Source organism: Aptenodytes patagonicus, chromosome 6 (genome assembly GCF_965638725.1).
Source record: "Aptenodytes patagonicus chromosome 6, bAptPat1.pri.cur, whole genome shotgun sequence".
NCBI lineage: Eukaryota > Metazoa > Chordata > Aves > Sphenisciformes > Spheniscidae > Aptenodytes > Aptenodytes patagonicus.
This window is the reverse complement of record NC_134954.1, coordinates 40,776,851-40,790,293: the sequence shown is the minus strand read 5'-3', so window position 1 is coordinate 40,790,293 and position 13,443 is coordinate 40,776,851. Positions and strand designations below refer to the sequence as shown.

General features: G+C 34.8%; 1 protein-coding gene across 2 annotated transcripts in view; it reads right to left on the bottom strand.

The window, feature by feature from the left end:
- Positions 1-13,443, bottom strand: part of GLS (glutaminase) — a 67,424-nt gene that overhangs the window by 37,952 nt on the left and 16,029 nt on the right. For both annotated transcript variants that reach the window (XM_076342239.1, XM_076342240.1), the window contains exons 6-7: positions 11,749-11,912; positions 4,749-4,807 (exon numbers count right to left, since the gene is read on the bottom strand). In XM_076342239.1, coding sequence (XP_076198354.1) covers positions 4,749-4,807; positions 11,749-11,912 — 223 coding nt within the window. The remainder of the gene's footprint in view (positions 1-4,748; positions 4,808-11,748; positions 11,913-13,443) is intronic.

The following is a 13,443-nucleotide window of genomic DNA, read 5'->3' as shown; positions in this document are numbered from 1 at the left end:
TTGCATAGGTTGCATGCCTACACGTACATAGGAAAGAAGAGACCCATGGCTACTTACCAGAGCTTGCAACAACAAAATCAGGCAATGTTTATTAGAAGAGTAGTTGTTAATAGCCACTTTTCATTGATCAACATTCAGTGTTTAATACAATTAGACTACATAAGCTCTTACCATGTGTCTCTTGTTAAAGTAATTTATCAATTTTGAATCTAAGCCAAGCTAATAAAAACATCTGGATCATGAGAAGTTTATAATCTTCTAATAATAGATTATTTAAGAATTAATTTCTGGAGTTTTTTTAAGCCAAATTTATAACCTAATACTATACTGTGATGAAAACATCCAGGAAAAAAAAAAATCATAACACTATGTCAAAGTGCACGAATATTTTTTTTTACATTTGTGCATTTTACATTAACTTAACTATTAATGTCTTTATTTTAGTTTTCTGTACTTACACACATTTTTAATTTTATTTGTTAATCTGGGCCTGTTCTGGGAGAACTGGTGTCTCAACTGCTTAGTGTGCCATTTTCAGCTCTGAAATACTTGAAAGCACACTGTCACAGACAGTATTTGACCCACTAAGACCAATACTATTGCTATTTCAAATACAAGTAAGAATTATTTTTTTGTCCTTCAGGTATTAAATACTTGCATATGTGACCAGTAAATACCTGTCATTTCAAATATCACTACTACATATTCTATGTCAAATATCCAATACATTTGAGTTATAATAAAAAGCAAGTGCAGAATAACGTGAACAAACGTTCTATCCAAAATTAGTTACTACAAGAAAATGAATAACCCAGAAAGAGAGGAAACTTAACCAAAATGAAGACAAGTATCTGGCAGAGAAGATCACAACACCAACACATGGTTTGAAGTGGTATGTATGTTCATTTACACATCAGTCTATCAGGAAGGATAACTGGAGTGGGTAGCATAGAGCAGTTAAGCTAAATCTGTACTATTTATTGTAACTATATTGTCAAATAAACCCAATAAACCATACATTTTCCCACGCCTCAAGTACTAGACCATAACTGTATAGGTTTCCTAATAACTGCATCCTGACAGCAAACAGACCCTTGGCACAGCTGGACAGGTTTTTCCACCACTCTTTGCCTCATTTATTTTATGACTTATCAGCATATTTAGAAAGCTCTTAAGTATATCGGATACACCTCTATGTTTTGTACTAAAGAGAAAAGTCTTCATTGAATTAAGTTTTTTCAGGTCAGTAAGATCAGCATTTTCATTTTCTCATACACCAAATTTTTTGCAAGGACTATGAATATTACTATGCCCCCCCAACATGTCTAAATGCTTCCTACGTCAATTCACACCATAGAATACCTCCCTTCACCAAGCATTTAAGTCTATCGTCACTGTCCGTGTCCGATTCTGCATGTGGTTGTCAGCACTTACAGGATTTATATACATTGTATTTGCCCAAACCTTTGCTGTTGCACTAGGAAAGCTTTTATCTACAGATGAAATCTTGAAGCGTACAATAAAAATGACTTCAAGATTAATCCCTTGTCCTCTGATGATTCCTTCCACAGCCGTCTGCCGCCTGCTACATATTTCACTCTGGACCCTTCCTCTTCATCTCATTTGCACCTCTAATGCACTACCCTCCCCAGTCAGTAAAGATAGATGGAAGTGGGAAATTGCTGACACAACCACTGATATTCCTGGAGTTGACACACTTTGAGAACTGAGTTTAAGGGTTAAGAAAAAACAACAGATCAAAGCATTAAAATCTTTCCATACTACAGGCAATGAAGACTTTTCCCAGTCAATGTGATGTACAGAAAGCTGCGTGGTTACAGAACACTGAATCTGTACTAAATCTGTACAGGAGCTGAATCTTCTTCTTTCAAGCACCTGTATTTCCTTGGAGACGTGGAAGAATTTACCATTTTATCCAATATCACTTTTCAACAAACTCCTGTAATTGCCACTACAATTTTCTTTTGATAACAGTTATTTGAAAACTGTTATAACTATGTAATTTATGTAACTAGTAATAAAGGCAAGTGGCTGTAAAATTACAAACAAGGGAAAAGGTCCTTAGGGTTTTTTGAAGTTTTATTTCATTAAAACTGGCCCACAGGATGTCCTTTTGCTAAAGCATTTTTATTGTAGATACATGCTTTAAATTGCTGGAACAGTCTGTGGAGTGTAATGCAAGTACAGTTAGAACAGAGCCACAAGTTAAGGCACCAAAATGTGAATACATCATAGTTCCAAGCACATGACAGTAGGAGAATCATTTAAGCTGGTAAAAGTACGATATAATCATGTCTAAGTAAGCCAAACAAAGGTACAACTTAACATGCACATACACGTTATTATTTATTATTACGAATAGCAAGGACTAAACATAACATTACAGTTTAGGTCTATGCTCTGTTCCAAGGTGCATACACCAAATTCTTAAGGCAGTCAGAACTGGCTATGTGATGCTAAGAACCCTTTTTTCCCCTAAAACGTTAACATATTACATATGCTGACAAAAAGATTACTCCAAGCATCATCTCTTATCCACAAGTAATCATAGTTTATGTCAGATTTTAAGGGCAGTTGTGTGCAAGATCATGCATACTAACAACTACTAAACTCAGTACAATGTATGGAAATTTTGAAAGACATCAATTTCTCAGAAAGAGATAAAATAATGAATATCAAAGGAGGTAAAAGCATTCTTAACACTGAAATACAGCAACAATCTCTCCATAGCTATCAACATGCTACCATTAGATAAATCTGTCATACATGGTGAATTTGACCATGTTTAATAATCCCTTAATTTTCTTGGGACTCTAGGAGCCACACACAGTCTTCAAGATATGCAAGTAACACCTTAAATAAACAGAATGAATGCAGAGGAACTGAGGGCAAAACACAGGATAATGAAACCACCTTTTCCAGAAAAAAGTAAGTCTTAGATTAGATCAAATATAAATGTGAGTTACTTAAATCACTGAACAGTTAGTAGGAATATTGTTAAGTTGCAGGTTGTAAAGAAGTTATTTCACAAAAAAACACAACTATTAAGTAACTTTGTACCTGTGACCCTCTATGCAATTTTCTTCAGAATATGTTTATTTTGGTTAGTTATTCAAATGATAAATGGTATCTTAGTGGAAGCAGTACATAAAGTAATCTACATTTTAATCACACTGAAAACAAATAATGGAGTGTGATAAGTATGATATGCGTCCATTAGACGTGCAGTTACCACATGCAAAAACGTCAGTGCAATGCAATACTCTTCATAAGAACATTACAGAAAAAAAAAAAAACAAAACACTCAGCAAAAACAATCCCCCAACCTTCTAACAAATATCACAGTTGCATGCAATAAACAAATCCATCTTATCTATTTAGAAGTACACGATTTATCAAGAACTATGTGCCTTCTGCAAGAGGCACATACTTGTGTTTTGCCTTATGACCAGTAGGGCATGTTGTAGTAGGACTAACATTTTGACAGTTCAGACAAATGTGTTGTCAGATTTTAAAATTCACTGTTAATCCAAGTGAATTTCAATGCTCAGTCAACCTTTAAAAAAAAATATTAAATGTGAATAAATTTACCTGTCATACTTAAGGCCATTTTCTTTCACCTACAGCTATTAAAGATAAATGTCTTTAAGCAGGAGTTCTTACACCTTCTTTAAATATAAAATAACAGAAAATCATGATCTAAGTAATTTCAAAATCAGCCATTTGGAAATAGGAGGTAGGAAACACACTGTAGCTAATGGACTTTGAAACATAACCAAGACAAAGGCTGTAAACAAGATTTTTACACCTCTGAAGTAACAGTATTAAGTTTTCTACTTCAAAACTCCAGGGGACTGACATGTTCCCCACAATTCTAAGCAGGTACCCTTAAAAAAAAAAAAGGTTTTTTGTACTAGTGGCTACCAAAAAAGGGCAGAAAATACAAGTGAAGTATCTGGCAAAAATTAGCGTTACATGGAATTTATGCCATTTAAAACTTCAAGAGATATATACAGCTATTCTAAGGAAAAATAAAATACAGCTTTCTAAAAGTCGCAAGATCATGGACTAAAGATGTTAAGTCATTATTCAGCTATGGTTTACTCAGCAAAATACAGGTAACTGTTTCCAAATACACTTATTTAAGCAAGCACATTTAACACTCCAACAGAAGCTACGCAACAGAAGTTAAACATAATTTAGTTGTACAGTATGTTAACAGTGGACAAATTCAGTATTAAGACTGACGTGCAAATATAGCTGCATTACTCCCGTACAAATTATAGCATCTTCATTTCCTCTGCACAGCAAGAAATACTCTTGTAACTTTATGCTATGTAAGAGCATTAGACATTCAGAAACATATTTCTGAGTGCTATAAAGTATATTCCTGAGGACATACTCTTAGCATTTAACAAGTATGAGGCAATTCTCTCAAGAGAATATCAAGTGTTGTGCAGTTAAAGAAGGAAACCAAATAAAAGTAAAAACACTAAGGAAAAAGAGTCTTTCAGCTGCACTGTTACTTTTCAAAAATTGCTAGTCTAATATTGCAGTTGTTTGGAAGTGTTACTATTTCCAAAACATTGGAGCTTGTCTACCTGCTAATGAGTAAACTGCCATCAGATATTGCACACATAAAATGAAAACAGTTCATAATCTGTACAAGATACTTTTTCTACGTTCTATTAAAATACTCTGAGAGAAACTAAAAATGAACTTTTTACCTTGATTAAAGACGTGATCACAATTGCTCCAGCATTCACCATAGGGTTATGAGGCCTGTCTGTGAAAGAAAGTTTTCAATTACAAATATATTCCAAGACACATTTGTCAAACAAAACCAGGCAAGTGTTAAAGTGAAAATGGTAAATATTAATGTATGACTTAAAGCTATGATTATGGAATATAATCTTAAATTAAAAATACTGTAATCCAACATTATACACAATTTTTTGTAATTCTGAGCAAAGTATTTTACAGCTTAGAACAACTCAGCCTAATGCTACTTAACAGTCCAAGAAATTAATCAGTTTGACATCACTTCTTTTTGTGAAAATTTTCAATCCTCTCCAGTGTTCCGAGATTTGACCAATGCAACATTTGCAAATGGAACAACCCCTAAGGGAAATTCCAATTTTTCTCCAAGTTACCAAGTCTCAGTGATTTCAAAAGTGTTCAAACAAGTCCTTTAATATAAAACAGAATTCCAGTTCTTGAATTTCCTTATTGCTGTACATAAATACAAAATCCTAATTCTTTTTAAGAATCAGAGGTTTCTATTGGCAGCTGCTGAAATACAAATAACAATTTACTCATCCTCACTAGAATTTAACTTACTTTATAATTGACTTGCATATACCTGCTACATTTAAGTTTTTCTTTTTATCATTAATCTCCATATTAAGAGTATTTTTGCATTCCCAGTCATTCTTGACTGCTCATGTGAATGAATCACCTTTTTTTTTTCCCCTCCTTTTTCCAAAAGCTTTCCTTATCAGCTGACTACTTTTCCCAAATACAAGTTTTCATTCATCAACATCTACCTCCTACAGTTTTGGGTTTTTTTTTAAACTGACATTTTTGCTGTGCCTTCTAAGATGTTGATTTTTGAGGGTTCTGGTGTCTGAAAACCTCAACCAATTCTCAATACAGTAATATTGTAACAGGTTTGAATTCTATTTATTTGCTCTTACTTTGCTTATCTCCAGATTTGAAAAAATATTAGTTTAAAAAACCCACAGTGTTCACTATTTTTATATATAATACACACACACTAAAAGGTATTTGAGATGATTGCTTTTTGGAGATTAGTCTGATATTCACAGTACCTACACGCACACACACGAAAATTACACTGATCATGGTGTTAGCCATCTATGACTACCAGATAATCTCCAAAAACTAATCATCTCAAGTTCCTTTTAGTGTTTTTCAGAAAGTCAATATTAAAATGAACTTTTTAAAAAAATCAAGTTACTCTATTAGTGAAAACGTAAGACCAATACCTTCTGTCCAAAAAAGTGAAGCTCCCCTGAAACACAAACTTAATGTCTCTAATATTATTTTTAAAGTTGTTAGAGCCATTCCTTATCTTTCTGCAACAGACTCATGAATTGTTCTCATTTCACCTAATTGTACTTAAAATCCACCTATATTGAACGTCTCGTTCTACTCGTGTCAATAACGCAAGTAACCTGGGTCAAATATATTTGACTTTTGATTAAAACCAGATTCTAAGTAGCAAAAATGTAGCATTTCCATAGCTTCCTAACTCTGTCTCTCCTTTGGGACCAAAAACCTTAACACCAGTCAAAGATGTTACAAGTCAAATGACTATTCACAGCATCACAGACTGCTGGTCAGAAGGGACATCTGGAGGTCATCTCCTCCACCCTCCCACTCAAAGCAAGGCTATTGCCAAGGTTACCCGAGGTCAGTCATGCCTTTATTAGCTGAGTCTTGAAAACCTCCAAACATGGCAAATCCTCTACCTCTCTAGGCATCCTGTTCCTCCTAGATGACAAGTTTACCGTAACTTCCAACCTGCACCTCCCAAGCCACAGTGTGGGGCCACTGGCCCTCGTTCTTCACCTTTGCAATTCCTCTTGAAGAGTTTTAAGTCGCTCTCAGGGGAACCCCTAACCTCCCCTTTCAACTGCTCCTTGGGAGTTATGTGCCCTGGACCCCACAGCACCTTGGCAGCCCTTCACTGAAGCCCTTTCCAGTTTTTCAATATTCTCCTTGAACTGGGCATCCCAACTCCAGACACGTAGTCCATCACAACGTTGGCCTCATGCATGATGAGAACACACTGTCACCCTCATTTCTTGCTTCACCCTTTTTTCTAGCTTCCTTTCATCAACATCAGGTATCATTCTAGTCCATAAACACATTAACAACTTAATCGTATACAACCCATTCTAAAAGTATTTTAATAAAGGTTTTGCTCTCGATTCTTCTGCACATCTCTATGGTTTCAATCTGCCACACAGTATAAGGCAAAAAAAAAAAAAGAAAAATCACAAACCCCACATCACATGTATATTTGAATAAAAAGGATGTGTAATGTTTATTTAGCATTCAGCAACTCAAAAGCTTATCAATGTGGTAAGTCCACACAATGGAACATACCCTCAGAAATTCTATTGCATCTCATTTCCTTGAAGATGTCACCACTTAGCTTCAATGTCACAAGGCATTCTTGGTTACCTTTTCCTCTACTCTGAAGATTCCTGTCTCTTGCCGCTTAACATCTCAAACTACATGTACCAGTTCTGGCCACTTTACAACCAACACACCACCATGTGCTGACCTCGCATGAAGAATGGCAAGAACCTTCTAGTGAAAGGAAACATGGACTTTTCTGAATGTGCTTCTGAAATGAAGTCGTGTTTTGTCCCCCCTTGACGAGTCAACAAGGAACAATCATTGTTGGAGCCTTAACAGCTATGGGGAGGTACAGCAGCGTGGCTTACCACACACTAATAAAAGCTCTTCTTTCAGGGTCTCTCCTACTGCTGCCTAACACCAGCACATCACAGAGCCAACTAGGACACCTTCCATTAATCCACCACTGCCTCTCCTAAGCAGAATAAACCCCATCAGGGTATCCAGGTCCCAGGAAAGCAATTTTCACTATTATCTATTAACTCTATCCCAGCCAAAACCAGGACATCTGGATAGCACCAGATAATGCTATCCAAACACTTCCCATACACAGATATCTGTAATTGACAGATAACCTTTCTATCTTGCCACAATAGCTACATGCTTCTTGAGAGGTGGTTGATGCATCAAGCCTGTCAGTGCTTAAGTGTTTAGGGGCATTTGGACAATGCCCTAATAATATGCTTTTAGTCAGCCCTGAAATGGTCAGGCAGTTGGACTAGACAATTGTTGTAGGTCCCTTCCAACAGAACTATTCTATCCTATTCTACAATGAAGAACCTCTCCACAGACTTAAGATATACCAGCCTTTTTTAAGGGCCAAGACACCTAAATAAAATCTTACATTCTGAAAGATTCCTGCTAATTTCAAAGAAGAAGTGTCTTCCATTCCCATCAATAATACTTCCATTCCCAGCTATTTTTTCCACCTCTTACGGATGTGTAGGTTCTGACGCTACATTAATTTTTAAGGAAAGTCATACATAAGTCTCCTCCTAAAGCGGCAGCAACTGCTGATTCACCTCACAGTGGGTGCCATCAGCAAGGGGATTCCACATTGTACAACAACAAGAAATGAAGATTGATACTATAATTGCAAGGAATGAAGATTGATACTATAATTGCAACAGTTTGCCAAAGAGGTGAACAAACTCATCTATTAATCTTTAGAAAGAGGTATCAAACTCTGCAAAGCTAACCGACACACATCACTAAAAACAAACACACATACATACACTCTATATATATAATCAAGTAATAACAGCAATGATCTGCTCAGACTGCAAAAAAATCTTTTACGCAGCTTCTCTGAAAGTCTCTTATATTGCTCTATCATCTCATTATACTTTGGAGTAAATTCATGTTTTTATCCTTAATGAAAAGCACAAGTCATAATAACCCTTTGACTTTAACTGGGGTGCCCTGGTTAAGTCTAGCACTGATTCAACGATTTGCCTCTTCCATAACAACCCACCTAACAGCCTCTGAATAGTAAATATATTCTTCTCCAATACAGCGCTCTGTTTCTCCTGTGGAAAGGAGATACTTGTCTAGAACAGTCCTTTACATACAGAACTGCAATATATTTAACAGTTATATCTAAATTCAAAATAAAAGAAAATATAATTTATTTAGCTACCTAAAAATCCCTCCACTGGACATCACTATTGAATGGTGGAAAATATGTATTTTTTTAATACCTCAAAACTGCTTGACAATTAGCACGATTGCAACCTGCCATGCAATTATGCCATATGCAAACTAGACCTTTCCCCTAATAAGCTCAAATTACAGTGCTTTTCTTCTGCCAGTTCTTCTGACCTTTTTGGTCCATCATTGGCCTTAGGCTTTTCTCATGTGACTGGCTTGCAGTCTTTGAGCACAGAAAGCAAAGGTTGCCATACATACACAATACAGACATTTTAATACGCAGAACAGTTAATCATGGCAAATTCTTTCTGGAATGACATCAAAATGTGTTTGTCCAATACAAAAACTTAAAGAATTCCATCTTTAGTTAACAAAATCCTTCAGCAGAATAAACAATTTCCTGGCAATCCCTCATTCAATTACAATGCAACACTTATTACCAGACTAAGTTCTACAAACAACTATATTACTGGACTAATTCTACAAATAATTATCAACAAGAGAAGGTCCCAGGTATGGATGAGAGATATTAACTGCACATATATACAGGTATTGTCGGACATGTTGCATCATTACTCAATAGGCATGAAAAAACCCACAAACTGCTCAACGGCCATAAAAATTACTCCTGATTATGCCTATTTCAGACACATTTTACTATGTAAAATTCTTGATCTACTTCAGTCAACTACAATAATCTGTTTTTAATTAGCATGGGAATTGCTTTAGTCCTCCAGAAATCTGAATTGTTCAATAGGCCATATGTTCCCTTTGATAAAAAAAGTTTTAAAATTGAGTATTCACAAGGCTGCAGAAGTTTCCAGATTTCCGTTGCACAGCACAGTTCTTACTCAAGATGTACATGATTCTTAGTAACACTTTTGTTATAAGTTGGCATTTTTAGCTATGATTTAAAATTGTCCTGTAATATCCTCCATTCTTTCCAGCTTGAATCTCAATACTAGTAAACAAAGAAATGAAAGAACACCCCGTTTTAGGAATCTTTAATGTAGTAAGTGTAAAAAGTAGCTTCAGATGCATGTCTAACTAGTTTTCAAATACCGGCATATCACTTCATAAAATCCTGATTACAAACAGGAAATTCAACTATATCAGAATAATGAGAAACCAAATAGATTAAATATCTGTATTATATATATTTATTTTCAAATCTGATCTTCAAAGTAGTTATGTATGTTCAAACTGCCAAATACTCTGCATATCCAAACTCCATACATCAATTTAAATCTACAACTAAAGTGTAATCCCTTCTTCCCTCCTCCTTCACTCACAGAAACTCAACTTCCCTTTCTCTCCCTGTAACTGAAATGTTCCTATTTGACTTCTACCTTCTGTTTTAGTCTTTGTTTAAGGACTGTATAGATAAAAGGCTGTTCGGGTTAGTTCTAACACATTTTTCTCATGTCAGTTATATCAGCCACGCAAGCACGTACTTAAAATTTCCATCATGTGAATTAGTCCTCTCTATTAATTTCATGCACATTGGTCAAACTTTCAATAATCTCAATTCCTTTATTGCATAACAGTCTTATAAACACTCTTGAAGTCTAACAGTAACATAATAAGAAACCACAGCCTAACAATTAATCTTCTCTCATAGTTCAACTTTAAAAGTAGCAATAAAAAGAAGAAAATAACTACTAGACTTTCTGTCATTTCCTTAAAAATAAATAAATAAAACAGAACACCTATATTGATCCAAAGGAAAAAATGGCCAATTTTGAGCACCATCAAAACTTTTTTTTATATGAAAACTTTCTTATGACACGAAAGGCAGTCTTCTTCACACTGTACGACATTGTATTTGGAAAAACTAGGAAAGCAAAAACAAGACAAAGCTTGACAAAATGCTTAATTCCCTCTTGGAGATACATACACATGTTGGTATTTCATTACCACTTACTAACATACAAAAAAAGAAGACATAAATTGTCAAGATCTATTTTATTTCTAAGTTTGCAATGATGATTTTAAGGTATGTACTAAATATAATTATGTATCATTTCTATATTAATAATATAGATATTTAAGTCAGAATTCAATGCAGTCCTTGATGAAAATATCATCCAAGCCTTATGCTGTTAATTAAATATTAATTGCAATACCATGGCAACAGAAACATTGTCTGTTCTCTTACAGAGAAGGCTCTACTAGAAGAAACATTTGTTCTTCAGAGATAACAACCAGTATTTCCTCTAAGGCCACATGAGTCATCCTTCTCAGATTTTTGCCATAACGTTTTTAAAAACAACATTTTCATGCTTGAGAATTAATATAATATAAAAAAGATATGATCTAGATAAGTACTGTATGAGAAATTCTTGCTAAAGCACTCCTGCCACAGGAAAAAAAAAAAAATAAAAACATTGTTTTGAATCAGTAGCCAAATTCAGTTTAGAATAATCTGTGGGAAGATGTGTTCAATTTTGCCTTCTGGAAACTAGCCAGCGCTGGCCTTTGGCACCAGCACCTGCTTCTCAGAGGGCTGAGAAGGGAAGTGATATACATGTTTCTTAAAATCAATTTAACATCTTTGATTCTTTCATTTTACAGAAGGCATGATTAAGGAACACTTGCTACCAACTCGACTAAATAAATATACGTTTCAAATACCTGCATTATCAAAATTCTTTGTTTTTTCCTACAGCTGGATACTAGCAAATAGAACAGAAGTGATAAAGCATCTTTTACTAGCATTCTAAATTAGGCAAAAGCGAGTGACAAAGGATAAGCCTACCTTGCTGATGGCAAAATATTTTGGGACACTGCCTAATAATAAGACTTAAGAGGATACAGTAAAATGAAAAGACTGAAAAAACTATGTAGCTTGTTTTATAATTTTCTAAAATGGAGTATTTGCATTATTAAATATTATATATCTCTTACCATCTTCATTCAGGAACAATTTGTTGAATCTTAATCCACTAGGCTCTTTACCAACATATCTGTGCACATACTCTGTGCCAAGATCATTAACAGCAATAGCATATTTCAAAGGCTTTACACAGGACTGCAGACAAAATGGAACTTTGGTATCGCCAACAGAATGCCTGGGAAAAACACAGATGAAGAGGTTTGAAATTTCCTGTTTGCCAGCTGTGGCAAGTAGTGTGTTAAATGCTTCATTTATTCTTCAACCTACTACTAGGACTATTAACAAAAACGCCCAAAAAACCAACGGCATATTATTATTATTATTATGTCTCATTTTGAAGAACAGAACAAAAACATTTAAAGGTTTTAACAATTGCCTCCATAAGCTAAGCATAACAAAGTCATTTGCTGGCGATTGCTGCAGATGTAACAAAATAAAAGCAAGTTCAGAAATGGGTTTGTACCAGAGCAAAAAATCACCTCAGAGCTCTGTTACCACACTTACCCTACTCAATTGCAAACCACATACTCAGAAGGGTATGATCTGAATACAGGCACTATACATATTTATGTCTATATGAAAAAAAGATGTGATCCGATTCAGTTTTGGAATTTAAGGGCAATAATTATATAGCTGTATTTACATTCCCTTTGATAATGGCATAGGTATTTTACTACAATTATTAGATGTTATCTTTTGGAAAGTTTACTTTCAACATCTAAGTCAGACTGCATCGAAGAATGACTCATACAAGCAGCATATGCCCCATCTAGAGCAAAAGGCTCCATGCAACCACTTGTCTGATGGCAAAATCAGAAGTGTATTTGCTTCTTTTCTTTGCAGAAAATGTGAGAAGATTTCAGAGAAACTCACAAAGCCATTTTGGCATTATAAAAACTAACATTACACAACATTAAACGTTACAAAAATTAGCATTATAAAAATATAATTATTCATTATTTATTATATATATAATTATCATTATTTCATTAGTACGTGTTATAATCTCCAAAACAAAGCAAAATGCTAATTTAAAATATTCAAAAAGGAGAACATGTTTACTTTTAAAACTGTTTTACTATGAATAAATTATAATTCAGACACTTAAGCAGGGAGCTGAAAAATACTTCAACTCACAGCTCTTCCTCTAGAGATTATAGAGCATATGGCTAATAAGAAACAAGCATACAGATCATCACATTAAAATGATCCCCAATCCACAGTCACCATAAGCAAGTCTGATGCTCTCTCAAGAATGCCCCATTCACTTGGGACACACCAAATACCTAAAAATTATGGCACTCAGAATATGCAGTATGACTATATCAAACTGCAGAACATCAGAGACATGCAAGCTGATGAGCATCTCGCATTGTCTAGTCCCAAAGGTGGGCACAGAATAGTTCACCTTACTTCTCAGCTAGATGGTGTGAGATGCTCTTTTACATTTGGGCTCATAACTGCCTCTGCTACACTGAGTCACTATTCAATAAAAATAAAATCACTCTAGCTATATCTAAGACCTATATACACCCTTACAGGAGAAAGCTTAATAAACCTGAAAAGCAAAATCATGTTAAGTTCTGTCCAGTTTCCACATCTTCATTTTCTTTTTAAAGAACATGGATCTAAATTGTTTCAGTGATGTATAGTGATCATATAATAACGCTCCAGTAAGAACATTAAAAGTTAGTTCCTTTTCTACA